The sequence below is a fragment of the Lathamus discolor genome, chromosome 6, assembly GCF_037157495.1.
Source record: "Lathamus discolor isolate bLatDis1 chromosome 6, bLatDis1.hap1, whole genome shotgun sequence".
Classification (NCBI taxonomy): Eukaryota; Metazoa; Chordata; class Aves; order Psittaciformes; family Psittacidae; genus Lathamus; species Lathamus discolor.
This window is the reverse complement of record NC_088889.1, coordinates 50,218,602-50,245,443: the sequence shown is the minus strand read 5'-3', so window position 1 is coordinate 50,245,443 and position 26,842 is coordinate 50,218,602. Positions and strand designations below refer to the sequence as shown.

Genomic DNA, 26,842 nt, shown 5'->3' with positions numbered 1-26,842 from the left:
CTCTCCTTTGGCACTGTGTAGGTCACAATATTATGTGGAATAGAGAAGTTCTGGAAATCAGGATTCAACAAGAAAACACCACAAGACACTGGAGCAAAAGTTATCTATTTTATTACAAAACCAAAATCAAACAGATGCCTTTCAGTCTAACAAACAATGCCATAGGCAGAAATGTGCTGGGGCAGGGTAAGTCCAATATAAACTCAGGCCATGGGAAGCAGTGCCTTCACATGGATGAATCCCACCGTAACGCAGTTCCCTCCAACACACCACGTCCTTGGAGGATCAGCAAAAAAGGAAAGATTTTTGCTTCTGGCAGGAAGAACAGATGACTTGCACTATGGAGCCCTGGTTCTCTTCTCTGTTCCAGCTGTTTTTCAGCTGTCATTCAAAGTAGAGCTGGAGAGGCCAAGGAGGACTTCGAGGATGAGGAGAGACATGCCCAGGGTCTGTTTCCAGGCACAATGCTGACACTCCCCATGCCCCATCTTCAGTAGAATGCTACTGATGCAAGGCAGAGAATGCTTACCACTGACAGATAAGGACAGGTTTAGCCTGGCAGCCAAACATCTGGCAATAAAAGCAACAAGGGAAGTGGGGAGTGGAGGCACTGCTCTCTTCTGATGAGTACAGACTGTTTGGAAAGCTCACAGGGTAGGTTGTATGAATCAGGAACAGTACTGTTTGCATGATCTTCCAACAAACCAACCCAGAACACGTAAGCTAACCTCTGTCTGGACATTACACAGTCATGCTGGTTGGGTCTTGCATGCCAATGTACAAGTGCTCAGAAGCTGCTCAGAGGCCCGTGCAAACCCAGCAAGTCAGGATGCAGAGCCTTTGACTTGTTTGGTGAACGTGAAGGGGAAAGCATTATAACGCTTGGACCTCAATCCATCCGTAAAGTTGAGCATAGAAACATGAATTCACATCAGTACCAAAGCTGGCATCAACAGCCATGCCTTCCTTGGCTTCCTTGAAGAACTGACCCAATTTTAATTGCAAACTACATGTAAATACAGGCCTTTTGGAGAGAAAGGACACAAGGGTGAGATAAAGGAGGTGTGCAGAAGGATTTATGTGACAGGCAGGAGAGTTGGCTGTTGGATGGCTGGTTTACTGACATTTTCAGAAGAAAAGATGCAGTGACTTTTAGCAGCCCTGCACTCCCTTGGCACTCTTGTGGAGTATTGCCCTGCCCCAGTGGCTGGCTGACAGAACCCCTACAGGCATCCAATTGGCTGCTTTTGATGGATGCAACTATACATAAAGAAAAAATAAAACAAAAAACCCCACCAAAGACCAAACACCAACCCAGCAGCCAAGGCTTTTAATTCTTCAAACTAGCATATCAAAAAAGAAGAGGGTTTTGTTTTGTTTGTTTTACAGTTGGATTCATTCTTTATTCCTACAATAGGATTAATGAGTGACATGGGTATTTCTAACTATACACTAAACCAAATCATTTCAACAAACAGAAGATGTGCCCTGGGCATTTAAAAGGAGAATATGCAATCAAGAAGATGGGATCTTATAGGCCAAGAAAGCACATACATTGTATGTGAGAAACCGAAGATCAAGCAGCAGGATCTGCTCTTGCTAAGAAGATAGATAACTTCTTTATAGTCTGGTGTTGTGATGTATACTTCAGAGATTACCAGAGGTGTTTTCAACCATGCCAAATACTTTAATTAGCTCCAATCTGCTTCCCAAAAGAAGAGTTATCACTAAGTAGTTATTTATAGAAAGATTCTTTTGATTAGTTTTTCTGGTTTTTAAACTTCCTATTTTGTCAACAAGGCATTAACTTACTGCATCAGGACACTCCTGCTGCGATGCATTTATCTCATGCTATCATGCCAGAGTGAAGATGCTATGGTACAACGCCTTTTACCAAAGCAACAAAGCCTCAAGGAACAAGCCCGGTCTCTCTACAGTAACGCAATGCTATTACAAGAAATTGTTGGTATGATCTTATATTAGCATGGCATGTCACCATCTCTGACTACAGAGATGAGAGGCACAAGGATCACTAGGCCTGAAGTGGGAGGCTGCTCAGAACATTTCCTATGAACAGGCAAGTGCTGCCAGTGGTTGGAAATGCACAGAATGAAACACTGTGTCCCATCACACTCTGTCCAAACCTAGGATTGCCAATAAGGGTGTCTCTGTCTTACTGATGACTTTACAACCGTATCTGAGATTAAGTATGAAACTACTTTGGAAACTGCTGATAGTTGAAATAGACCTTGTGGCATCCAAGAACACCAGGCTCCTCAATCCAAGTCTTCACTGTTTTTGACACTGGAGTGTGATAACTCGGGAGGCACTGGTAACAGTGCACAGGATGAAGCGGACATTTTAAGCTAAGCAGGCACACCACTATGCAGGAGAGGAGCTTGGGATTCATAACCACCAAAGACAAGGATAGTCATTGCAGACAGGTCTTCACTAGTGAGCACAGCCCAAGCTGTACTATTGAAACATAAGTAAACCAGACTCTTGGAGACCAGCAGCATGATTGTGTCTTTCTGCACTGTCAGCAAAACAACAGGAAAGCTAATGCTGCTTTTAGTAGGCCTCTCATATTTTTATTGTTGTACAAGATATAGATGAATACTTTGCCAGAGAGGAAGATGCAAGACTTCACTCCGCTGACTCTACTAGGCCTAGGGCTCCTACTTCCTCCTACAGTGTTAGAACCCCAAGGCATGGTATCTCCTTGCTACGCGTGTCTTCTGAGCCTGGACAGTAATGCGTTAGCAATTCACTTCTGCCCACCTTGCAGCAGGTGCAGAAACTACTTTTGTATGTCCTTGATATAACCCCTTTTTATCCCTACGTTAAGCAGCACAGCAATACTTAGGTGAAAACTGTGCTGTGTGAAAAGCCCAATTGCCTGTGCACAGGGCTTTTCAGTAAGAAAAGAAGGATTCAGCTTCTCCCAGGAAGCACTTAGTATCTGGGCACTGCATGCACATCTGCAACCAGATGCCACGCTGACACACTTGCTCCTTTTTGCATGTGGGTGTTAAGGTTTGCAACTGAATGATGGTTTGGTGGTAGAAATGAATGCATTACTGTAATCCATTACATGCAAAGTCTCCCTCTAACCCTAACAGCCTTCAAAAGCAAAGGAAGGAACGGAACAGTGACTCCAACCCCTGTACAAGACAACTGTACAATTTACATATATATTTATATACAGTATATAAAATTCTCTTTGAGTCCCAGTGAACTCAATTTTATGGCATCAGTAGCTGTTCCAATTTTAAAAACACATGATTCTGCTTCCCCCCACTCTCCAAAATATTAGATAATGGCATTGAAAAGCAATTAAAAACAAACCCAAACCAATTATTAAAAAGTGCAAACGTTCTGGGTGCCACTTCTGCTACGCTGGATGTTGCTGATGCTGCATGCTTGCTTGCAAGCAGCAAGGTGTCTGTCCGTCTACTGCTGGATCTTTCTTTACTTTGGGTCGGCTCCTGCCTTCCCTTCTTGTCTTCTGTTGCTACACCAGGCGACCTACTGAGAGGTGGGGTGGGTAAGGAGGGAAAAAAGAACAAAACAGAAGCAGCGAAAGTGAGGAGAAAAAGACAAATTAAAACCAAAGGGACACCTGCCTGATAAAGATGCAGTACAGCTTCTGCTGCAGCCATGACCCCAGAAGGCTGAGATCCCAGAGTAAGCTGTGAGGCTGAAAACAGCCAGGGGCGAATGAGACAGCCTTGCTGAAAAGAGTGTTGAAAGAATCACACGGAGGCCTAGGAACCGACTTATATTTAAACATAAACCACCACTTTCCTCTCCCTCCCCCTCCTTGGGCATGGGCATGCCATCTGGGAAAACAACTGGTGCAATGTCTCTCGCTCTGCTCTTCCACCTGCCATGGCTGATGCTGCTGCCAGGCTGCCCAGCCACTATCTCCTCCATGAGCCACAGCCACCCCTAGCAGGCAAGCCACCTCTTGCTACCTCTTCCCACCTCTGCAATAGCACAATGCAGTGTTCCCCCTGCTCCATAGTTCTCAGAGACCTGCTGGGTGTCCCAGGAACCTGCTGAGCTATTAGTGTCCCAGTGGATGGTGCAAGGGTGCTGCTTGGCATTTCAGATAGATATGCACATCTCCATGCTTATTTCTTCAGGAAGCTTTTGTTAAGCCCCTCACCAAAGGTTCTCAATGAGTCAAAGCTCTTACAGGATCAGAGCAAGAGCTCTGTTGATTAATTACAGGTGAAAACATGTAGAAGAGAAGGCAGAAGTATGGATTTGGTTTTTGGAAGGAGAAAGACAGGCCTCACTGGGATCAGTGTTAATTGACATGCCCTGCCATAGGGGTCGAATGTTGTCAAATGCAAAATTATTCCAGATTTTAAATTGACTGCACAGCTCTGCAAAAGGCACTCACATTGCTCAACAACCAGCTCATAAAACCAGCAGATTGACTTCAATGTCTATACATGCAACATGGTACATGAGTGGGGAGCAGGGATGACCTGTCCTAGACTAAGTGACTAAGAAATAGGCTGCAGTCATAGTACAGAATCATGGAATCAACTAGGTTGGAAAAGACCTTCAAGATGATCATGTCAACCATTACCCCAGGACTGCCAAGGCCACCACTAACGCGTATCACTGAGAGCCTCATCTACATGGTTTCTGAAAACTTCCAGGGATGGTGACTCCACCACTTCCCTGGGAAGCCTGTTCCAGCACTTGACTACCCTTTTGGTGAAGAAATTTTCCCTAGTATCCAGCCTAAGCCCCCCCTTCTGCAGCTTGAGGCTGTTACTTCTTGTCCTATGCAATATTTTAATGCCTCCACTCAGCTTTTAGCAGCAGGCAAAAATGAAATACATGATCAGAACCAAAGACACACCAGGAAGCATCACTGCATCAATGTATAAGGCTTAGCTGATCCTTATGTTCAGTTCTTGGTTCAGCCCATCTCACTGGGACCAGATAAGGTACCCAGAAAGGTAAGGAGAATATCAAGAGGTATGGGAAGACCACAACATGAAAAGGAGACTAACTAGACATATGTTGGAGGCTATAGAGGCAAGTGGCAGGAGAAAGATAGGCAGGGGAGAACAGCTCACTATTTCTCACAGTCCAAAATGAGAAGCACCCAATGAAACCATGAGGCAGCAGGTCTAAAAGCAAAACAAATAAAACAAAAACTGATGAAAGGGTGTGATTCACTGCCACAAAATACAGAGGAGACACCTTCACAGGGACAGAGAATAGTCTTCATGGGAACTTGTCCATGGAATAACATAAAAATGTTACCTAAATCATTGCTTGCTAGAAGCAGTGAGAATATGGAAAGAGAGTGCTGATCCAATAGCTGCAGTATCCTATTCTAATTCCTTAGCAAAGTACCCTGGCTAAAGACACAGTGCTGGACTTTGAGATGATGCAGCAGCTGGGTGTTACCACATTCACACCTCTTACAAACACCTCTGTCTTCCAGCTGTTTCTATAGGAGAGCAGGGGAGAATGAATTTTGGGACACATGGTTACCACAGGAAAAAAGGAAACATTTTGACAAGATACTCACTGAAAGGGTTAAGGCCTTGTCTTTTTCCACTGGGGAAACTGCTCAGGCTACCTGTAAAATCCAAGAACCACATTAAAGGCAATAAATGCCATGGCATGACAAAGGAGCCTCCCCACTGTCTGCTGCCAGAGGGCAGGTTCAAAGGAGCTCCTCTGAGCATGCACACAGCAAGTCCTACCAGCATGGCTTAAGATTCACATGCAAGTGTCAGACTAATGTGCGTGAGACGAGAGATGTTAAATACCTGGTCTTGTAGTAGTTGACCATCATGAAATCCAGAGGTTTGGTGTGGGCAAGAAGTAACAATTACAAGGTTAAACTAAACTGTGGAAGGAGGAAGAAGAAGAAAGGCAGAGTGCAAGTAGTGCCATGAAGTTTCTCAAAACAGTTTTTGCTAACAGCAAGCAAAATGTCATATAGAAAGCAGGAAGCCAGAAGACAGTGAAGGTGCAGGCAATACAGGTAGCCCAAATTTACTAAATCTTTACCTTGGACCAAACAATCAAACAGGTGCCTAAAATCAAAGACCTGAACTCATACCTGGAAGAAGGGCAGGGGCAGTGCAGAGTTGTGACTGCGTCATGAGACACCAGATGGAGCTCACAAGGGCTCTCACCTCAACAGTAAACCTGTTCCTACCATGTGCAGGGTACAGACAGCATGTAGTAGACATCACATAGGGATTACAGAAGGTCTAGAAAGCATGTCACATTTCCTGCTAGCTGTTTGGTCCGATTTCAGATGAGGGGTTAGCTAGAAATGGGAGCTCCTGCTCCCTGCCAGAAGCAGAAAGCCTGTTGCCACTCTCTATTCCAACCCAGCCTATCTTTGATTTGTATGTGCATCTGACCTGACTGCACAGCTTTCTTTGCACATTAAGTACTTTGCACGCTGGCAGCAAGAACACGCTTTCCTCTGTGCAAGAGCAAGATGAGCAGAAGCTCAGAGAACAGGGATGGGACTGGGGAAGCCCTGGGGGACAGGAAGCTGGAGTGCAGGACAGAAACAGAACCACTGGGAAAGGAAAGAAAAGGGGAAAGAAAGGTGGCAGTGGCTGAGTTTGAAGTGGGTTGCAAAGCACAACCTGTTGGCTTTAGAGACTGTTAACAAAAGAAACTGTATAAACATGGTGAGTTATTTCAAGGTCCCCAAATGCCAACCTCAGATCGGCCATCTGCCCTGGTGAGATCAGAGGAACCATTGTTCACTTATTTCTGCGCCTGTGTATAAAAAGCAGAGCTGTTGCCAAGAGGCAGATTCCTCTGAAGCTAACTGGCACTCTCCCAGTGAGCTGGCAATAAAACTCCAGGCGGTTATAAGCCATGGTACCCTCTGGCCAGGCTGCCCCAAGGGCCAGGGGCTCAGCACAGCCAGGTACGCAAGAAGACATCCAAAAACCTACGTTTTGCACTCAGTGCACCTAAGCCTACAGTGTGTTGCTGTGAATAAGACCTATTTGTCTTCAGAAAGAGGTGGGGAGCTCCAGGTAAGTTGATGCAAAAGGTAGGGAGCATCCCCAAAATGGCAGGGATACTCCAGGCTGGGCAGCTTCACAGGGCTCTATGATTTCCATGGCACCATACATCCATGCTGGGAAACTACCCTGAAGCTCATCACCTCTCATTCCAAAGGCAGAGTATTGCCTTCAGCCAGCTGCCTTCAGTAAAACACACGCCAGGATGTATACTTGAAGAAATCAAAACCCATCAAAAACAACACTACACCAAGCAAAACGTTGACATGAAAGACAGGAAGGAACACAGCAGATAGTGACAGTTGGTTATTAACATATACCTGGGAAGCCCTTGGGTATTACAGAATAATATCCCATCATTCACAATGTTTTATAATGCAAAGTATTTGCTCAGCCTCACAAGTATGCTATTTTGGGTAACAATTCTAGCCATGCTGGATTAGGCCAGATGTCTTTCAAAAGGAAGAGCCCCAAGGAAATCCTAGCAGCTTCTTCTAGGTAGAAGCAATCAGACTTACCAAGTAAAGCTTTAACCTTTGATGGGGGAGGAACATGTTACCACAAACCTTACCTTGTGCTCTCAACACAGTAAGGCTATCCTGATTCATAATAACCATCAGTAACTTCCCTCAAGATTAAGGGTGACAAACTATAGCCCCTCTACTGAGCTCCAAAGGGGGATATCAGAACAAAGCAAACAAAACCAGGCACTGAATCAGTGGAGCTCATTTACATTCTAATCTATTAGGTTAGATATCTACTTTATTTATATATATATATATATATATATATATATATATGTATATACACACACATATATTAGATGCCCAATGAATTTCCTTTTTATTAACTCAGTTATTACCTGGTTACAGTTTTCTTATAGCCTCTTAGACTATCATCAGCTTTCTGCCAGCATCAGTCCAGAGGCCTTTCCCAGGTGACTGCTCCTTGATACCTGGCTCCCACACAGCTGCTCACACAGCAGTGATGTAGAGCATCCTCATTCCCAGAAGCCTCCCAAGCACGCAGAGAATCAGTTACTTCTCCAGATATCAGTAAGAAGGGTCCCAAACATCACTGAATTAAATCTGCTGGTTAGATTGTCCATTATTTTTCCTTCTTTCTGTAGTATTTGCTCAGCTCCAGTAGAAAGTGACATGCTGTTTAATTACACATACACACACTCTCTCTCTTTTTAATTAAGACATTTTTATCCTGTTTCTGGACTGTACTCTTGGTAGCTGGCTGTTGGCACAGAATGTGTCTGGGTTCCAGAAGTCCTCATGGCCTGTGAAGCGTGCCCAACACCTACCATCTGACAAGCTCTTGGATGGCAAAGCAATCACGGGATGTGAAATGGCAGAAGGAAACTTTCTGTCAGCTGGTGGAGGGACATTTCTTTGCGGTTTAATCCCTTAGGTAGTCTTTGGGCAGGCACAAAATGCTGACTTTGTCTTCTGAATTTGGAAGAATATAGAGGCAAAACTCAGCTCCAGTGTTTAGCAGCCAGCACAACCAGTATAAGCCTTGCTCTGATCTGCAGTCCTCTCCAAGATCTCTGAGCTCCAATTAATCTTGGGTCCAGCAACATTTCAGCAAAGCCTTAAAATGCATGTCTACCTCTTCTCAAGGACCCTGGCGTTTTGGCTAATGCAGAGAGCTATATTTGCTCTTAGATCACAGATGGCTGTTCCCCCTTTAACTCAGACTGTGCAGACTGCACTGATAAATACTAACTTTAAACAGGCTGTAAATCAGTCTATTTTCCTTCCACAATTCCTCAAACAGACAATCCTAGATCAAATGATTGCAAAGACTGTTCCATGTGTGCTCCAAGCTACAAGCTCCCCACTCCTGTTCTTCTGCAGTTTAAGAAACTATTAGCAGGCTTCTGCAAGTCCTTAAGTAGCTGGCTGTATGTGGCTACTCCACTCTGAGATCCAGGAATGGCATTTTTCCATCTGAGTTACGTCTGAGAGAAACACATCTGGTTTAAGCAGATGGGCAAGAGCTGTGTAAAATGGCCACCAGACCTAGCAGATTTCCCAGTAAGTTTCTGGGTCATCATAAGGATGGCAAACAGGAAGGGTTACTGGCAGACTGGGTAACTATTTTCCTCATTGAAGAATCACTGGCTGGCAACACATGCTGAGAAGGGGAAGACAGACAGAACTATGCTTCTCAGACAGGTCTGATCCTAAGTTGGAAAGAGCTCAGATTCAGGTTGGTCCTTATGAATATTCCAACTGAATCTTTCCACATAAATCTTACTTATTTAGACTATCTAGTGCTCAAGAGGCATATGACAGTGCTGATTTATCTATGCCCTGTGCTTCCTTCACACAACACTATTTCCATGTTTGGATGGAGCTGGCAAAAAAAACCCCAAAACTAAAAACCAAACCAAAAAACCCAACAACAACAAGAACAAAACCAAAAACAGAAAGGCAGAAGCCTTAGCATTTATTTTCCTCAGCATTCCAAACCCTATAAAATTTGTATTCTTTTCAAAATCATTACAAGTGTTCGGTTTGCCTGGCAGGAGGCACACTCACCTGGAATGATGACCCATTTCATTTTAGTCCTTATGCTGCTGGATACCCAGCCAGGATTTGGAACATCTGAGGCAAGTTCATTTGAAATGAAGTATCTCAAGGGGAAATGATGATTTTCCTTGTCTCCCTCCAACCCTTCCTCATCCAATCCAGACCAAAGAAAACTTTCCAACAAAGCTTTTGTTGAAATAGAAACCTTTCCATGAGAAGTTTTGGGTTCATCTGACTGGCAGTTTACAAGTGAAAGTATGTCATCAAAAAGGTTCCCAACTAGCTCTTGGCTTGCACCCACAGTGACCTCAGCCCCAGCAGATGTTTGGAGGCCATGATACAGAGAAAGAAACAGACAGCAAATGCATGGACTAGTTGACTGACTAAATACACCAATGATCAGGATAAGGGAAATCTGGAGAAAAGTAAGCTACTGGTTATTTCTTAGTTTCTTGTGAATAGAAAGCAGAGCCAACATGTCATCTACCACCTCACAAATTCATGCCTTCTTAAAAAAGATCCATTTACAAACTTGCTTACTGCACCTTTAAGAACCTCCCTCAGTTCTTGCCTACATGTTAGTACCTGCTCCCTGCACTGCCTCCTCCACTGCTTTTTAGCCCTCAATATCCTTTAGCCCCCTTCAGTCCTCCTTCCACATAACTTGGCCATTTATCTGATCCTCAAGGCCCCTCAGGCCTTCAGTATGTATGTGGAGCTGTACCCAGTACAAGGTCAGAGCTCCTTTTTGCCCACAGTCCTGTCCTCATGCAAGAGAATAAACCACAAAAGGTCAAGCTGTGTTCTCAACAAATAGTTGGGCAATCAGGCACTCACATTGTCTCACTGCTTTCCTTTCCCTTCTCACAGGCTCAAAGGATTCACATTTTCATCCTTCTCACTCTTATTTTTTTTACCTTCCATAAACTACATCTTGAACACGTGCTTGGCCAAGCCAGCAGATTCCAGAAGGCCTTATTCCAGGCCAAATAGCAATAAAACTCATTTGGCATATTCATCTTATTGGGAAAGTAATAAAATTAAGGAACAGGGTTGCTATTTTGGTATGTCATTCCTCAGCAAAGTACCAATGACAAGGAAAAAAGCTTCCACTGAGCTATGGAAGCTGAATGCTTCTCACAGCTGACAAGTAATGCAATAGGCATATTATGATAACTAAGGTGCTTGCAAAGCACCTAGAAAAGGCAACTTCCCAACACCCAAATGCACTGATTCCCTTTCCACTCATGTTAAACCTGAAGTAAGAACTAAGGTAAGGTTAAGCCTGGAGAAAGAAAGCTACCCACCCTTCCCAACTGGCACAACAGTTACAACAAGAGCTCTCCACCCAGCCAAAACACCTGCACAGGAAATTAGTCCTTTGGAATCTCTCTGTTTGCCTTCTGCCAAGCAAGTCTGTCTACAGTCAAGAATGACTGATAATTATTGAATTTGGGTTGAACAGTTTAAATTCATAAAATTTCTAAAAATATCAATTTGGTCCAGGTCCCAACAGAAGATGAGGTGAAGAATAAAGAGGAAGAAAAGGAAGGAGGGTGGGTTGGCTGCTCAGGCACTAAACAGAAGGGAAAATATGTTATTCATATGCCCTATTTTATACCCCAATCTTAAAGTGTAATTTAACTGTGAAATAGGGCAACAGTACAGCCGTGTGCTTGCTTTCTGAGTTGTTCCCTCTGCATCATCCACCTTCCTGCGTGCTGGATTTAGCAACGAAAATGAATATTATTTCTGCTAGTCAGCAGGGTCTCTGGAGAAGGACTGGGTCTGTGCTGGCTCATACATCATTCAACCTACGCAGTTTGAGACAACAGAATATTGTTACCAGTGTATTACTCAGAAGGGACCTGATCTGAACTACAGTTTCCAAGGACTTCTTACAGTACAAGCAGGGTTCTGGGCAAGGTTCATCTTTCTGCCCCGTTTCTGTATAGAGGTTAGCACAAAGGTCTGTGGTAAGGGACGTAACACAGAGCTAGAGACATAACACAAATAACTAACTATATGTACATGGCAGGGTATTAATTCCACTTATTTTCTCACACAAACTGTGGCAATTTTGAATCAGCTGGGAGAAAAACAGTTCCTGAGTTTGCTGTAACTCCAGGTCAGTCTTTTATTCGCATGCAATGGGGAAGGAAAGGCACTCACCTCCTTCCTTGCTGACTCCTAAGCACCCTTTCAGTTCCTGAAGTGAAATTGACTTGTCCTTGTTGAGGTCACAGTAGTCAGTGAAACGTCGGGCACATTTCTTGGGCTTGGCTTTCTTCTTCACATAACGCTTAAAAGGCTTCAGCTCCCGCTTGTTGATGTCATTGCTGCTGTTGTTGTCCAGCTGACTGAAGTACCAGTGTACCACTCGCTCCTCCAGTGTATGGCTGGGGTCTGGCTCAGAGAACCTGGAACAGAGGAAGCACAGGCCCCCAACAAGTGGGTGCTTTCACCAACACTGTCAAGCACATGCTCAGGAGCCAGAGCTGCTCGTAGAGTCAGACACACATTATGCCATATTTAGAGCAGGCAAAATACGTAGGTCCTACAATCTCCTCCTTTCAGCTAGGCTCTTTTGAGATTAACTTATTCTAAAAATGTCCTTCAGCATTGACAATTGGAGCCAAGAGATTCCTGGAGATGGATACCCTCAGTAGCTCCGGTTCTCCTCACCCTAGTTGCTGAAACTCTGCCTAATTCCAGAAGGATCCCCTTTAGAGGGCAAGAGGCAATCTCCATGATCCTTTTGACCCTTGGGCTCCCATTCAAGTTACCAGCAGAACAGCCGTGTCTGCTGGCATGGTAGTTTCTGTGATAGCAACACAGAAACTTTCATTTCTAAACTTCAGAAACGGAACAAATTTATTTTATGCAAGACACATACAATATTTGAAAATGTCCTTGGCAAGATGCAACATTCTTGCTGTATCTATTTATGTGGTCTGAACTCCTGTGCTGTATTTTGAGCATATTTAATGCTTTTCACATGGTTGATTTATACACAAGAATTCTACAGCAGACAAGCACCACAAATCCATTAAAAGCAATACTATGGAACTGGCAACTTCAGTTTGCTTCATTTCTTACTTGCCATAATATCACAAATTTGACATATTTGGCTCCCATTTTCTTGCTCTGGACAACAATAGATAGTATCAGAGAGGAGAAGAGGAGGAGGAGGAGGAAGAAGAAAAGCAACAGCTGAAGATGAATGGATAGAGAATGCTACCATTCAACGTCAAGCCAGCACTGAACAGACACTGCTATGTCACATCATTTACGTGGTGTCTGTTGCTCCGCAGCAGCAGTGGGAAAGCAGTTATCCCTCAGTGGTACCAAGAACCAGCAAAGAAATTCTTTCTAAAGAAGAATTTTTTTAGAACTGCACTAAGCTATTGTGTCTGGTGTCCATGTGGTGAGTGTGCCACGAGAGAATGTTGAAATGATGCTGAAATGATGCTGAGTCTCGAGCCTGTCTCCTCCCAAGAATAAAGCATTTCAGTGCATTGGAATTAGTGGATAGGCAGTCAGACATGCTACAGTGGCACTGGTTGCTCTGACTTATTCCAGAAGACATCTTCATATGCTGACTAAATTTGTTCCCCAGCAAGAAGAGAAGGACAGTTCCATGCTGCAGGCAGCCAGATTCTGGTGTGAGCTGGGGGCATTCTAGCTGATGGAGAAATAAGAACCCAAGTACCTTAAGAAAAAAGCACTTTCAGACCGTCACTGACTTTGTTTCAGAAACTGGTAGGATAGATAATTAAATGGTCACTGAAAATTTCTTTGTTCAGAACTAGAAAGGAGAAAATTCTTGTTGACGTTCCATTATGACTAGTTTTGCCTCTAAAATGTAGCTATGGAGCCTGAAAAATAAAAGCCCCACCTTACCACCATGGTAATCTAAATCACTAGTGAAGGGGAGTCTGCAACATGAAAAGCAAGAAAGCAAGAAAGTACTGGAGCTTAGGTGGAGAACAGAGATCCCCATTAATCTTCCCATATAGCTTTTACAAATGCAGATGAAATTTATAAAGGTAGCCCCTACCCAGAGACATCTGGGTCTTCACAGCAAGTAAACACACACAGTAGGGAGAGGCAAATAAACTGCAAAACATTTTCACCAGGATTTTACTTGAAACTGTCTCCATCACCTAATTCTTAGTTGAGAAGCAGCCTGGCATTTAGTCACAGCATCTGGTCAATGCACAGTGGGATAAACACTGTGAGGGAGGAAGAAGAGGTTAGGAATAAGTCTGGCTTAGTTTTGGAAGCCAAAATACAAGGCAAGCCCCTGGAGCCACCTATGGACAAGCAGAAATTGCAAAACTCTCCTAAGAGAGCTAAGGGAGTGCCTGGAATCTTCAGATCCTTGAAACCGTATGCAAAGACCACGATGACAGGAGAGAATAAAAACACATCCGGTGGCTTGTTTTTATGACATTTATGAACATAGCCATTGGCTTCTCTCCCTTTTGGAAATGAGCTGGCTATCATTCAAAGACTAGCATGCTTCCAACAGCCACAGGGAAGTTCTGTATTGCAAGGGACAATATTCTGCTTTTGCTGAGATAGAGGAATAAATCCTGAGCATTTGCATGCAAGATTCACCTCATCCACACCTTGGTCTGTCCTTTGTTTCCTGAAGGCCAACAGGAACTGGAGAGGCAGAAATGGAGAATATAGCAGAGCATCTTAGAATCAGCAGCAGAAAGACAACACACAGGAACGCAAGCTTCTTAATACCTCCTGAAGAGACACTCAGAAGCAGGACTTAGAAGTGCCTCTTTTTCATGTACACACCAAAGAGGAGCTCTTATGAGATACCAAGAGAGGGACTATAGCTCTCTTCAGCACTTCCATAAAGAAAATCAGGGTAACCCACAGGCTAATACAAATACATTGACTCACGAGGTGATGATACATCAATCTTTGCCATTACAAACATGCTGAGAGCTCATGCTGAAAACTGCAACATCCTCATGGAGCTAAAGGGAATTAGTTTAACTGCTGTGATTGTAGGATGCAGACATTTCTGTGTTTTTACCACTTCCTTTTGCTGGCTTAGCAGGACTGCAGTTCCTGAGTTGGTTGCCTGCCTTTTCTGATGATCATCCAGAATCCCAGCACAGGAAAGATACACATCATCTCAGTGCAGCCATGTCCCCTGGCTTGTGAAATTACATGATACAATAAAGAAGGCTGAAGTTACAACACCGTATCTAACTATCTTGACTTTGATGGCTGCCCACGCAGTATGCTTTTGCACTGTACATGAAACATGAACTGATGCAATGTCACAGTAACACTAGCTAGGTGCTAAGCCACCTAGCTTTGATGATGTGCCATGGCAACAATCATAACTGCTACCTCAGCTGAAATAAATCTAGGGGCTCTAATTGTCCTGCAAGCACAGACTTTGCAGGAGTATTCCCAAGGGAATTTCCCTCTATTACCTCTCCATTGCTGTTGCAAGAGAAATAAATCAGCTCTCAGATGCAACCTCATTTGTTGAGCTGCCTCTGTACTCATTCAGACCATAAAGAAATAAGAAAAACCAAGAAAGAACAAAACTGTACATTCTCAACTCCCAGCAAAACATCATCTCTTCCCCTAACACTAGTTACACAAAAATCCACTGAATTCCAGTCTCTTACTCTAGTGCTGTAGCAGCTTTGTAAGACCAAGTAAAGACAGACATTACCAAAATGCAGACAGCCACCTTAGTCTTCTTGTGTTGAAGACATTACAGCTGTACTTACTTTTCTTCCTGATAGTTCCTCTTTAGCACTCTATGGCAAAACAATCAATCCTAAAGAATGAATGCTGGGGAACTGAAGAGCTCTGTGCAAGCTGATTTTCCAAATCTAACCTGCTATTGCTGGACTGCTTCTGTACATAAGCCAGCAAATTTAGCTCTATTATGCAGCACAAGCCCACCCACAGTCCAACAATGAGGAGAAGCATGGGCTGTGATTAACAGCCTAAGACAGGGAAGCTACTCTCTCAGCTTTCTCAAATTTGCTGGCATCAAGTATATAGTCTTGTCTAAGTAGGCTTTTGCTCCTCCTCCTGTATAATATGCTATGAAGTCCCTCAGAGCAGGAGAATACTTATTTCTTAGGTGGCTTGCTTGGAAATTCATGGGTTAAAATATTGTTATTTCTAACCTAACTATTTTCTAGTAGAAAAGTTTACCATACTTCCAGAGAACACTCTCATATCATCTGGTATAACTCAGGTACAGGCAGAAAGCAAAGAGGCTGTGAAAAAACATGGACATGCACTTTCGCAGCTGCACTGAATTCCAGAGCAGAGAGAGAAGAATATGCCAAAATATCAAACAGACAGCTTGAATATGCACTTTGCATGCAGTCCGTAATGCTTTCCAGCCCCTGAGGGCCGCTTCAAGAAAGGAGGAGTTAACTTGGTGGGAAGGAGCATGGAAGAAGGGGAGGGATACAGGGTAAAGTATAGAAGAGCAGCAAATGTCAGACATCACTCACATATAGACCCATGTACAGCATGCAATCACATTATCCTCCATTGAATTGTGCTGTCAAAGTGTAATATGTCCCATCAAATTTTACTAAGCAAACTGAAGTCCATTCCTACCAAAGCTGATCCTTTGCTCTATGAACACTTGCAGCCCCACTGCATTTGACTGCACAGGCTGCATGGACCCAGAGTACTGTTGCAGTGACAGAAAATCGTAATACAGAACACTGCTTTGACAGAAAGCAAGTTTGCAATCTCTGAAGTACTCAGCTGATGATCAGCTGTTTGAAGATCTTTAGAAAACCTATTATCCTGTAATACAGACTTTATGTAGCAGCAATAGCAGTGGAGACAGGAGGAGGAAAGACCAGCCTAACATCGCCTAACCTCACTGCCGAGACTATAAGAGGGAGCTATTCCAGGATGGAAGAACACTGATGCACAAGAAGCTGCAAGAAGAAGTAACAGAGTAGAAAAAAAAATGTAAGCCCAGCTTCCACAGCTGACACACAAGGTATGTTTGTGGTCAGGATGTATACAGGAGTTAAGTAAGTTTCTACAACTTGAAAATATTTTGCAAGGATGTATACCTTGCTAGGTGCTGTTGCTGAATGAAGAATGGATGAGGACAAAGCTAAAGAAATGACAGGACTGACCCTATCAGTCAGCGCCCATGAAGGCATTGATGATGTTCACTAAGGTGCCTGCATGGAGTGGTGGAAAATGATGAGTTTAACAAAACAAGGTAAAATTCAGAATTGTTCTTGGTCTGCTTCGACTTCTTACGCTCCCTTCCTTGTTCTTTGTGGTTGTCTATTTTAAAGTTAAAGGCTGTAACGGTGGATCATGGCTTGAATCAAAGAGGATTACTCTAATGGAACTGCAAAAGGATCCTGTATTTGGTTTATTATTCCTCCTTTCCTGTAGCCAAGGAATCAAGAAGCCAACAAAAATTGATCCGTCTTCAGACTAAACAAAAGAGTACTACACAGTCCAAATTCATTATGGAGAATGCGTAATTCCTCTATGGTTAAAACTTAACTTATCTTCCTATTACAGCCCCAGTTTCTTCCTCTCCTCCGGCTAAGTTGTAAACATTATTCTGAATGCAACTTCTCTGAAGACTGTGGGATAAATCATTTAGGATGTTTAAAAATCACCTCCCTTCACTCCTCATTGACTGTTCAAAGATCCTCTTCTTACATGAACTCTCCCATATCTTTAATTAAGCTAGAATTTCCATACAAGCACAAAGAAAAGTTGATACCCAACTTCAACTGAAATGCAATAGGAGTTGGGCATTAATTTCCCTGCACTGTTTGAAAGTGTCAATCTTTATTAAAATATAGCTCAGGTTCAGAACACCCCGGAGATGTGCTGAACTGTGCTTGCCTGCTTCAAACTTCTCAACTAGAGCATGAAAGGGAACCTCGGGGGCAATTTTCTGAAGTACTTTTCAGGGCTATTACATTGGGAATAATTGGCAACTTAAAATGAAGGGATGCAGCTGCTGTGTTACATGATAAGGGTGGCTGTTGTAAGGTGCCCTTTTAACCCTAAATTCCATAAGGCAGTAATATTTTTGCTGATAATGTAACAAGCCATAGTGCACACATTTTGGCAACTAAAATTCATTTTGAATTGGCAGGAGCCAAAGAGAGTTCCTCAGATTAGGGAAACCCAGGCTGGGATCCCCTTTGGTCTTCGGTAGTTTAGGCTCCATATGAATATGCCTGAACTAGAAAACAGACTAAAATGCACCAAAGCAAAGTCTAAATTTTAAAAAGTACCGCTCTTATTATATAGGATTTACATATGAATGACTTCAGCTATGTGTTTTTTCAAAAAGGATGGCAAACACTGCTTAATAAACCAATTTCCTACAAGCGCTCCCTTAATTACTTTGAAAACATACAGTAACATGATGTGCCTTGGAGTTATTACATAAACTTACGAATGAATTTTACCAGAGATTTTCTGTTTCAAAAGTCTAAATGAAGTCTACTTGCCTATTTTGCTGTAATATAAACCAGGGCCACGAGGAAGGGAAGTTCTCATCTCATTTACATTATTGTAAAGCAAGAGTAACTCAATTAAAGTCAATAGCTTTGAACTTGCTTAAACGAGACAAGACCTATAAGGGATTACAAGGTTGCTTTAAGCATGCCCAATAAAAAAAATGTCTTATCAGGTTTTACTTACATGGCCTCCAGCAATCCAAGTTGTACAACCACACTTTGCTGCTACTAGCTTGTTTTTGTGTGTGCCAAGTATAAAGTGTGCAATTTAGCACAGCTCTATGTAGTATTTTAAATGCAGATCTCTCTCATTTCTCCCCGTGCTCCTCCCAAAAAGCTAATATGGATGTTAATTGCAAAGCCACAGACAGTTTTTCAGCATAAATAAGTAATGTCTTGAAGACACTGAGCAAATGCAAGAAGTTTTCCCTCATATATCCACATTCAGACTGAAGGCAGCAGGGTAATCTAATCCGATATCCTGTATACCATGCACTCAGAATGTAAATCAAATTACTCTTCGGACCATAACTCGGGTTTGACCAAAGCAAGTCCTTCTGAAAGGCATCAGGCCTAAGATGAAAGCCTTAGAGAGAGGGAATCTGTCACCTCCCTCATGACTTCATTCTGACCTTAGAATTGCCCTTACTTTAAGGAAATTTTGATCAGAAGTTTGTTTATACTCAGCTAATCATGCTCTTCCCTGCTAGACTAAAGAGCTTGCAGAGCTTTTGTCCCTGTAGAGATACTCAGATTATAGAAAATCATCTTTTAACCTTTTTTTCCCTTTCTTTTAATACTCTAAGGAAGGCTGAGTTAGGCTTTTACAGTCCTTGACACTTTTGGAAAGGCTCTTCTCTGCATTTGGTCCTGTATTTTAATGTTGACTAAAGACACATATTTTATGCCAATATAATCTCTCTGCTGCCACAAACAGAAATACTTCCTACCCTACCCTAAAATTCTTACTTGCTGCTTCTCTGATTGTGCAAAATACACAGAACAACATGTGGGGCCAATTGACATTGAGGGATGGCTTGCCATTTGCCAGGCCTGCCCCTGCAACAGGCATAAGCTTTGCTGGTGATATACTAAAAATTTACCTTGGATCACTGGATGCATTTGTTCAAACTCTAAAAAAAGCCCAAGAGGATGAAATGCTGAACACAGTAAAGGAACAGGGAAAAGGAGGCTACAGAGGGGACCAGTGTGTGTTTAAATACAGAATCTGTTTTTGCCATCATCATGGCAAAGATGGAGAAGAGCCTGCAATAGGTGAAGCTTGCCTCACAAGTAAGAGAACTGACATTAAGACATTAAAACTGACATGACTGACATTAAGGAAAATCAGATAGCCAGATCTGTAGTTTTATGTTTCAACATGACCTTCTCAGCAAACCTGGGCCAAGGAGATACAGGATAAGCACTGTCATAAATGCAGTATTTTGTTAGTTGTTAAGGTTGGAAGTTAATTAGCCCTATGATTAACCCTACAGCTAAAATACCCCTTCGTCCTGGAAAAGAGCTTTCATTTCCAGTGCCAAAGTCAAGTTAGGTCACCCAGACTATTTCAGATATTCCTGAAGAGAGGACTCATGACGTCCCTCCCTTCAGGAAACTTGGAAAGTGGCACCCACAGGACAGAGACAGCCTCCTAACTCTGCAAACTCATATGAAATGAAAGCTGTACTGATTTAATTTCTGTCATTACCCAAAATTCCTTGAAATGCCTTTTTTCAAAATAAATGGTCCCATCATGACACAGAGCGATGGAAAACTTTGACGCAGATTCTTTGGGGTGTGTGTTTAGCCTAGCTGATGCACAGAAAGGTTTATGCCAGAGCAGTTTCCTGAATTTCACCGTGGCTGTGGCAGGCAGAGTATTTGCATGGCAGCAGTCTTTCACCTTACAAAGGACAGCCTGCTAAAAGATTTCTTTTTCCCCTTGCAACTGGGCTGCCGACACTGGAGCTGAAAATAAATCAACATGACGACTGCATGAAGAGCTGGGCAGTGAAAAATTCCACCAGAAAGGCCTCTATTGAAAGCTGAGAAATACACAAAGCTTGGGGAACATTAGGAAGCAAGCCTTCTGGTTTACAGAAGTGCAGTGGGGGCATACATCTCTGGTCTCTACAATATTGGATTATACTAAGCTTTATTTTAAGAGTGATGATTACATTGGCTGGGTTTCAGTCCCAGTGCCAAGGATGCCAAATAAATATCAAATACTCTCCAGGGCTTCCTGCCACCCATACCCACTGTATTTGAACCATGCAAATTAGACAGAATTGACATTGGAATGCTTGTAGCTGGGAGAGAACGATGTATTTCCCATCCTTGGGGTATTTTTCATCCTGTTTATATGAATACAGACATGCTAGGCGTATACTGCTAATTCGATGGGTTACAGAACATTCAGCGTGCCAGCACCCAGCCACTGACTTGATTTGTAAGGTCCAAATGCTAAGTTAAAACCATATGGGTTTACAAGCAATCCATACTGAAACTAAGGGGCACAGAAGTGCTACCCATGAAGTTTTTGCCTTGAATAGCAAAAGATGGTACTGCTTCCTTCAACATTCTGAAAGAGGAAAGGAGGGGGTCAATGTTATTCTCAATATGTTGGAGAAATACCCACAGAAGTAACACATGCACAGAGGCACTTCCTTCATCTCTACACCCTTTTGAACATGAGCACACCAGTCATCGTGGCATCCCTGCATGCTAAACTAGCACTGACTCCTCTTATAAGTGAGGGAATCCAGAACCATAGAAGCCTTGCCTAACTGCGGCAACATAGCGCTTCTTTTAAATCCAACATGGTCTGTTCGCAATGGACTGTCCTGCTGCAGCGTTACAGCCACTGCACTAAGGGGATTTGCTGTTATCAAGCAGAAGGGGGAGACAAGACCTAAACTTTTCCCCAGTTCCCCAGCAACACAGACTTCTGCCCACCTCTTGAAATGGGCCTGACTTGCTGGCTCCTACCAAGAGGGATGGTCAGGCCTCTGGTCAGAGGGGAGGGCCATGAAAAACAGCTCCTCCCCTCATCGGCTGGCTGGCTCCAGCCCCACAGCAAAACCACAGCACTGGTACTGCCAAGAATTCGGTTCACATTCTTCATTCCCTGTGGTAGCCACTAGGCCACACGGTCTCCTTCAATCCATTTGCATTTTATTAGGTCTTTTCAAGCACCAGGGGACAAAAGAACAAGCCACTTCCTCCCACTGAGCTCTCATTTCACACTTCAAATGGGATATAGTAACCTTTATGGTGGAGCAGCTGCCAGGGATGAGGGGCAGGAGGAGGCAGACAGGGCTAGGATGATAGGACAGAGCAGTGTCTGAAGATTCATCCTCAGCTCCTCTCCCAGCAACCCAGAGGAACCTGAATCAGAGCAGAGCAACACCCTTCCCTCCTGCCCCCACCTCAGGGGCACGCAGGGCTCTACAGCCACCTTGGTGGCATTCAGACTGAATGCTTTCTGGACTCACCTCCCACCCCCAGTAGGTGCTGCCGAGTTAATAGCCTGTACCATGTCCGTAGTCAGAGCATCAAGTAAGCTGGTAATAAATTCAACTTTCTTCCCTTCTGGGCAGCCTGCAGAAAGAAAAGAGGATGTTTAATGCAAGAATAGACAGGGTTGGTCTCTTACCCCAGTTCACGCAGAACTGCCTCTGTTTGTAACATGGCAGTCATCATTACAGTCCCTAAGGAAAGGGAGAAGAATCCCTCAGTGGGTTTCTCTGTGTGGCAGTTTGTCCTGCAGCTTTTTTCCAGGCACACACAGGGTCACCATCAATACCCATCAGGAAGACCATGTAATTAGCTTTATGGCCTCTCCCAGTTCTCTACCAGCCTAACTAGAGGGATGTGCTGGAAGCACCTGGCAAACGGGAGCTCCCATGGTGACACCTGCAGAGACATTTACAAAACAACTCATTGCTTCCTGAGTCATCTTCCTCTGCAAATATGGCTGTCCTGAGGTCCTAACTGACAGCTTAATGCTTCCTAAAGCACAGGCCAAAGCAAGGACTGCTGCTTGCACTCTCCTCTCCAGGCATAGACAGCATTGCCTGCCAGCAGATACCACAATAATTCAGTTCTTAGCATGATCACACTGCACGGGAAATACGTCAGTCTAAATCAACACGTGGTAATCGCCCCCAGTCACTGCTGGCTTAAGTAGGACAAAGTGAGCTGAAAGCGAGCTTGGTAACCATTTCCATTACTTACTGCTGAGGCTGTCTAAGTCCCCATCATCATAACCACAGACTGACAGAGCTTCCTACCATTAACAGTGCCAGCCTGTTATGACACAGCTGAGATGAAATTCTCCATCTCCTCACCTTCATGAGGCAATCTATGCTGTTTCCTTGCCTCTTAAAGGAGCAAAAGCATGCTTCACTTACTACCACATTAATACTGTAGCAATTGCTCTAGCCTACTGAGGAACAACCATACTTAACTTCAACCCATCAGCTCCAAAACTATTTTCCAAAAGCCATCACCTCCCATCCTATTGTCTTCTCTTGATGTGACAGATTGGCCGTCACCACATCCCTCACCTCTTCTCTTTCTCCAAACCACCATGCACTACATTAGTCAGCTGATTAAGACAGCAGAGGTCTGGAAACAGCCTTCCCCAGCAACATATAGCAGCGTCAACACTTCTGCTTTTTGTGGGCAAGCAGAGTAGCACGTGTACCCCAAACAGAACACCAGAAACTTACTGTAATCCCTTGACAGCTGAAAGCAGCTTGAAAATTGATCTGGCAAAACTCCCTCCTTTGCAGCATTACAGGCTCTGTTCTTCGCAACAGCTAACCAACAGTCTCTCGCCTGTCTCCATATTATGCGCATTACACACACGCACACCCCTCAGCACTCGTTTGGCACGTGGTCCAGAAAATGTCAGCATTGTAATGGGTAAGCTGCTATGGCAGCCAGAGTAGACCACTCACTTAAAGAAGCTTTTTGTTGCAGTAATGAGAAGGTTGAAAAACCATTTGCTAAAAGTCATCTCCCTGGGGCCTCAGCATCTCACCGTCTGCAGGAATTAGCAGCTTGCCATTTGCTATGTGCAAGCAACACTTTCTTGTTTCTTTCTTTCTTTTGGCCACAGCCATGACACAGTTGTGAGGAGGGTATGTGTAGGTGTGCGAGGATCTGGACTTATGGCTCCCCCACCTTGGCCTCTGCAGGGTCTCTTCGCACAGGCCAAGCAGCACTGAGAGTCTGTAGAATGGGCAGACCTCTAGAAGCAGAATAAGGTATGGGGTCCCCTTACAGAACTAAATGCAAATGGAATGATGAGCCTCGAATTAAAGCGGGTTTTCTTTTTCTTAAAATTCAGTTCTGCTAAGAAGTGAGAGTGGAAGCAAACAATAAAAAGAAACATCCTCCCTCACTCCCTGCAGTTCTGTCTCACCAGGAAATTTCTGCATACAAGAGCAGCTAATCAAACAAACCAAGTCTGCATCAAAAGATCATGCAGCACAGGACCTCTCAGGCAGACAAACCAGGATCAGATCCTCCATCTCCTAATCTCTCCATGGACAAGGGAATTTTCAGTGACAGGAACCATCATAACAGCCAATGCAGCCAAGTGCAGAGCTGAAAGTTTACTCAGACACAGAAAAGCAGCTTGAGCATCCTGCATCCTCTTCTGCAACAAGCAGTTCCTGTCCCCTGTCAAGCTGCAGAGCAGAAGGCGAGGGAGAAGGGAAACGAGACCATTCTGTCTTCCTGACATCAGAGATTCTCGAAGAAAAAGCCCAAGAGCAAAGGATTTTCACAATGGAGTTCTGGAGAGGCAGGGGGAAGTGCAGGAAGAGGCAGTAAAGCAAGGAGAGAAGGGATGTTGAAGAAAGGAAGTAAGGTTATTCTATTTTAGCATGATTTCCTAAGGAAATTAGGCTTAATGCAATAATTTAGCTGGTTTCCCTCCCCCAGCCACCAAAGTAATACTTGAACCACCTGGCCAGTTTCATTCGAATGTGAGAGGGAGACAGATAAGAAATTTCTACATGACTGATGAAAATGAGAAGCTGAATAGAAAAGAGCCCTGCTGAGGGCAGAGCTGCTAAGCAGAAAGCTACAGGGCCTGAGGTCAGGAGCCGGCAGGAGAAGAACTACGAGATACAAGGCAAATCTGGAACAAATCTCATTTCCTTTGCTAACTTGCTCAGGGACAACTCACTTTATGCTAGACCTAGAAAGGACCAGGAGAAAATGAAGTGGGATCCAGAGCTACCAGCTGTCTGCAGAGTTCTTGATCTCTATCACTCCATTAACAGTGGAGAGGGTCCTGCTGTAGCTTCTGTTTCCAAGAAGTCAGCACCCAGGAGGGCGATGGCTGACCTGTCAGTGAGGGCACTCACTCTGCTCCTTAGAAGGGCAACAGGAAGGAAAAAACAGAGCATAGGCAGGTAGGATTACATTTTTAAGAGCTGCACAGACATCTATACCCAGCACATTTCCTAGCAGTAACAGGGTAGGCAAATAGTAAATTATGACTTGTCACTCTGTTAAGGGGGAAAAAGCATAATATAAAACAAGCAGGTCCCAGGCAGAAAATGAGGGATAAAGTTCAGCTAAGTGAAGAGTCAGTTAAGGAACCTCAGTGCACCAGAAATGCTCCTGCAGTGTCAGGGAGCCAGTTGGTCCACTGACTATTGCCAGATGCATCCTCTTTCATTGCTTAGGGAGCATCAAGCTGCTGAAAAGCCCTGCTAAATGAAAAGGAACCTGTCCCAGCCAGGCTTTGAAGAAGTTGTTTCAATGCTGAGCCCATTCTTCCCCAGGAGACCTCCAGGCATCCAGGTTTCTCCCCTGAAAATTCTGATCCCAGGTATGTTTTCAAAGGGCAGACAGGCAATGAACTGGCCCTGAGGACACCCCCAGCTTTTCCCAGTTCACTGCTGAAACTGGAGGTGATCCAAAATAACACAGAATAAAACCCATGGTAAAACATGCACAGTAAGGGAAATGCCCAAACTCCTCAACAATATTATTTGCCTCTTAAGAGTCCCAAGGTGAGACAAGAGAAGGCAGAGACGGGTTCTTGTTTCTCCCTGACCTGGAAGTTCTCTGTCCTTGAACGGATCATCAATCTCCGTGCTCTTGGATCTGGCATCGCTTTCACACACTGGGGTCTCGTAGCTGAAAAAGAACAGCAGACGATAAAATATGTGATACAGCTTTAGTGTCATCAGATGGTTGCTAAGGGGTTGTGTCTCACCTGCTTACTGCAAGGGAAACTAATAAACCTGCAGAAGAAATATTCCGAAGCATCTGTCTGCTTATGGACAGTCAGCCACAGAAGCGGAGAGAGAAAGAAGAGCATACTCTGAAGTTCAGTACCAGTTACCAACCCAAACCCACAAATAGCACACAAGACCCTGTGGGCACTGACTGAACTTTTTCCAAGGCTATCAGTGCTCTGCAGAATCACTGTATTTAGCAGAGTTTAGGTCCCAGCTCCTACTGGCCTGTTTTCATAATTTGGCAGTCATAGGAAACATAGTCTGTTTCCAAACCCATGTGAGAAAAGATTCCCCAGGTAGTTTCAAGATACAGAGTAATTTAAAGAAAAATCTATCACTGGCTTAAAATCTATCAATGCACAACCAAGCAGCCTTTTCAATCTCTGTTGGTCAGTGTCCAAGTGGCTGCAGCATGGAAGGATAAAGCAGAGGACAATGCAACAACGCCACTTATCTTTTCATTGCTCCTGCCCCTGATCTGCGCTAGAGAAAAGCCCTGGTTCCTGCTACCACCCAAAACCTGCAAGCCAGACACAAAAAAAAAAAAAAAAAAAAAAAAGAAAAGAAAAGAAAAAAAAAAAGGCTGCTTTGCATGAATATTTAACACAGAGGAAAGTAAGGGCAGCAGTTACTATTCACCAGCTCATACAGAGAGGGAGCTGCACAGGAACATTCAATAGGGAATGTAACATACGCTACTGCTAGCTCTAAGGAAGGTAGCAGAGAGCTGACTATTCTAAAAGTAGGAACTTATCTGATATAGCAACAGTATTGGTTTTTAGCCCGTCTTCTCCAGGCTGAGCATCTCACCAGGTCTACAGCTCTTACCGAGTGGAAGTACCAGGCAGGGGACGTCCTGTGTCCACCAGGACACACCAGCAGTACCCAGTTGATTGGTGGCATTGCACTGGTTTGTAGAGCCCTCCAGGTGCGCACTCAGGGATGACAATACCCTCGCGGGGGTTCTGCCTGGCCTCCTCCAGGGCGCTCTGCCTTTCCTGGTCACAGGAGTGAACTTTCTCTAAAAGACAGGAGGGAGGTTGGAGGAGGTGAAGAAAAAAAGTCAAATCAGGATCATCTTCCTCAGTTCAGCAAGACATGGGTATCCTTCACATCAGGAGAGCTTTGTGTCCGTTTCCTTCTCAGCAAACATCAGTATGCCTACATCCCTAGGGACTCATGGACTTCTGGATCAAGAACTTCCTCCTACACTCAGCTGTGACACAAGATTATTAGATTACAGACACTGACTGCCAAGCGTCCAAAAAGCCAGGAACAGCAGGAAAAATTGTTCCTATTCACGTGGGCTTTGACGCTGACCTATCAGATAAGAATTCACTATTACTGCAGCCATGGGGTAAGCGTGGTAAGCATTTCCCAGATTATACTTTCACATACTTGAGAGATCCTAAATTGTGACTTGTATTTTCCAGTTAAGTGAAGGAGACAAACACCCTTTG

The 26,842-nt window shown here is 43.9% G+C and overlaps 1 protein-coding gene across 7 annotated transcripts in view; it reads right to left on the bottom strand.

Moving 5' to 3' along the window:
• Positions 1-95: 95 nt before the first annotated feature.
• The window catches only part of SMOC1 (SPARC related modular calcium binding 1), a 137,301-nt gene continuing 110,554 nt past the window's right edge, over positions 96-26,842 (bottom strand). For 2 of the 7 annotated variants that reach the window (XM_065686785.1, XM_065686787.1), the window contains exons 8-13: positions 26,211-26,403; positions 25,196-25,278; positions 21,609-21,714; positions 11,756-12,003; positions 5,564-5,614; positions 96-3,531 (exon numbers count right to left, since the gene is read on the bottom strand). In XM_065686785.1, the coding sequence (XP_065542857.1) occupies positions 3,515-3,531; positions 5,564-5,614; positions 11,756-12,003; positions 21,609-21,714; positions 25,196-25,278; positions 26,211-26,403 (698 nt within the window). In that variant the 3' untranslated portion in view covers positions 96-3,514. Of the gene's footprint in view, positions 3,532-5,563; positions 5,615-8,954; positions 9,235-11,055; positions 11,160-11,755; positions 12,004-21,608; positions 21,715-25,195; positions 25,279-26,210; positions 26,404-26,842 lie in introns of those variants that run through there. The other 5 variants (XM_065686784.1, XM_065686786.1, XM_065686788.1 and 2 more) reach the window with 4 other exon arrangements.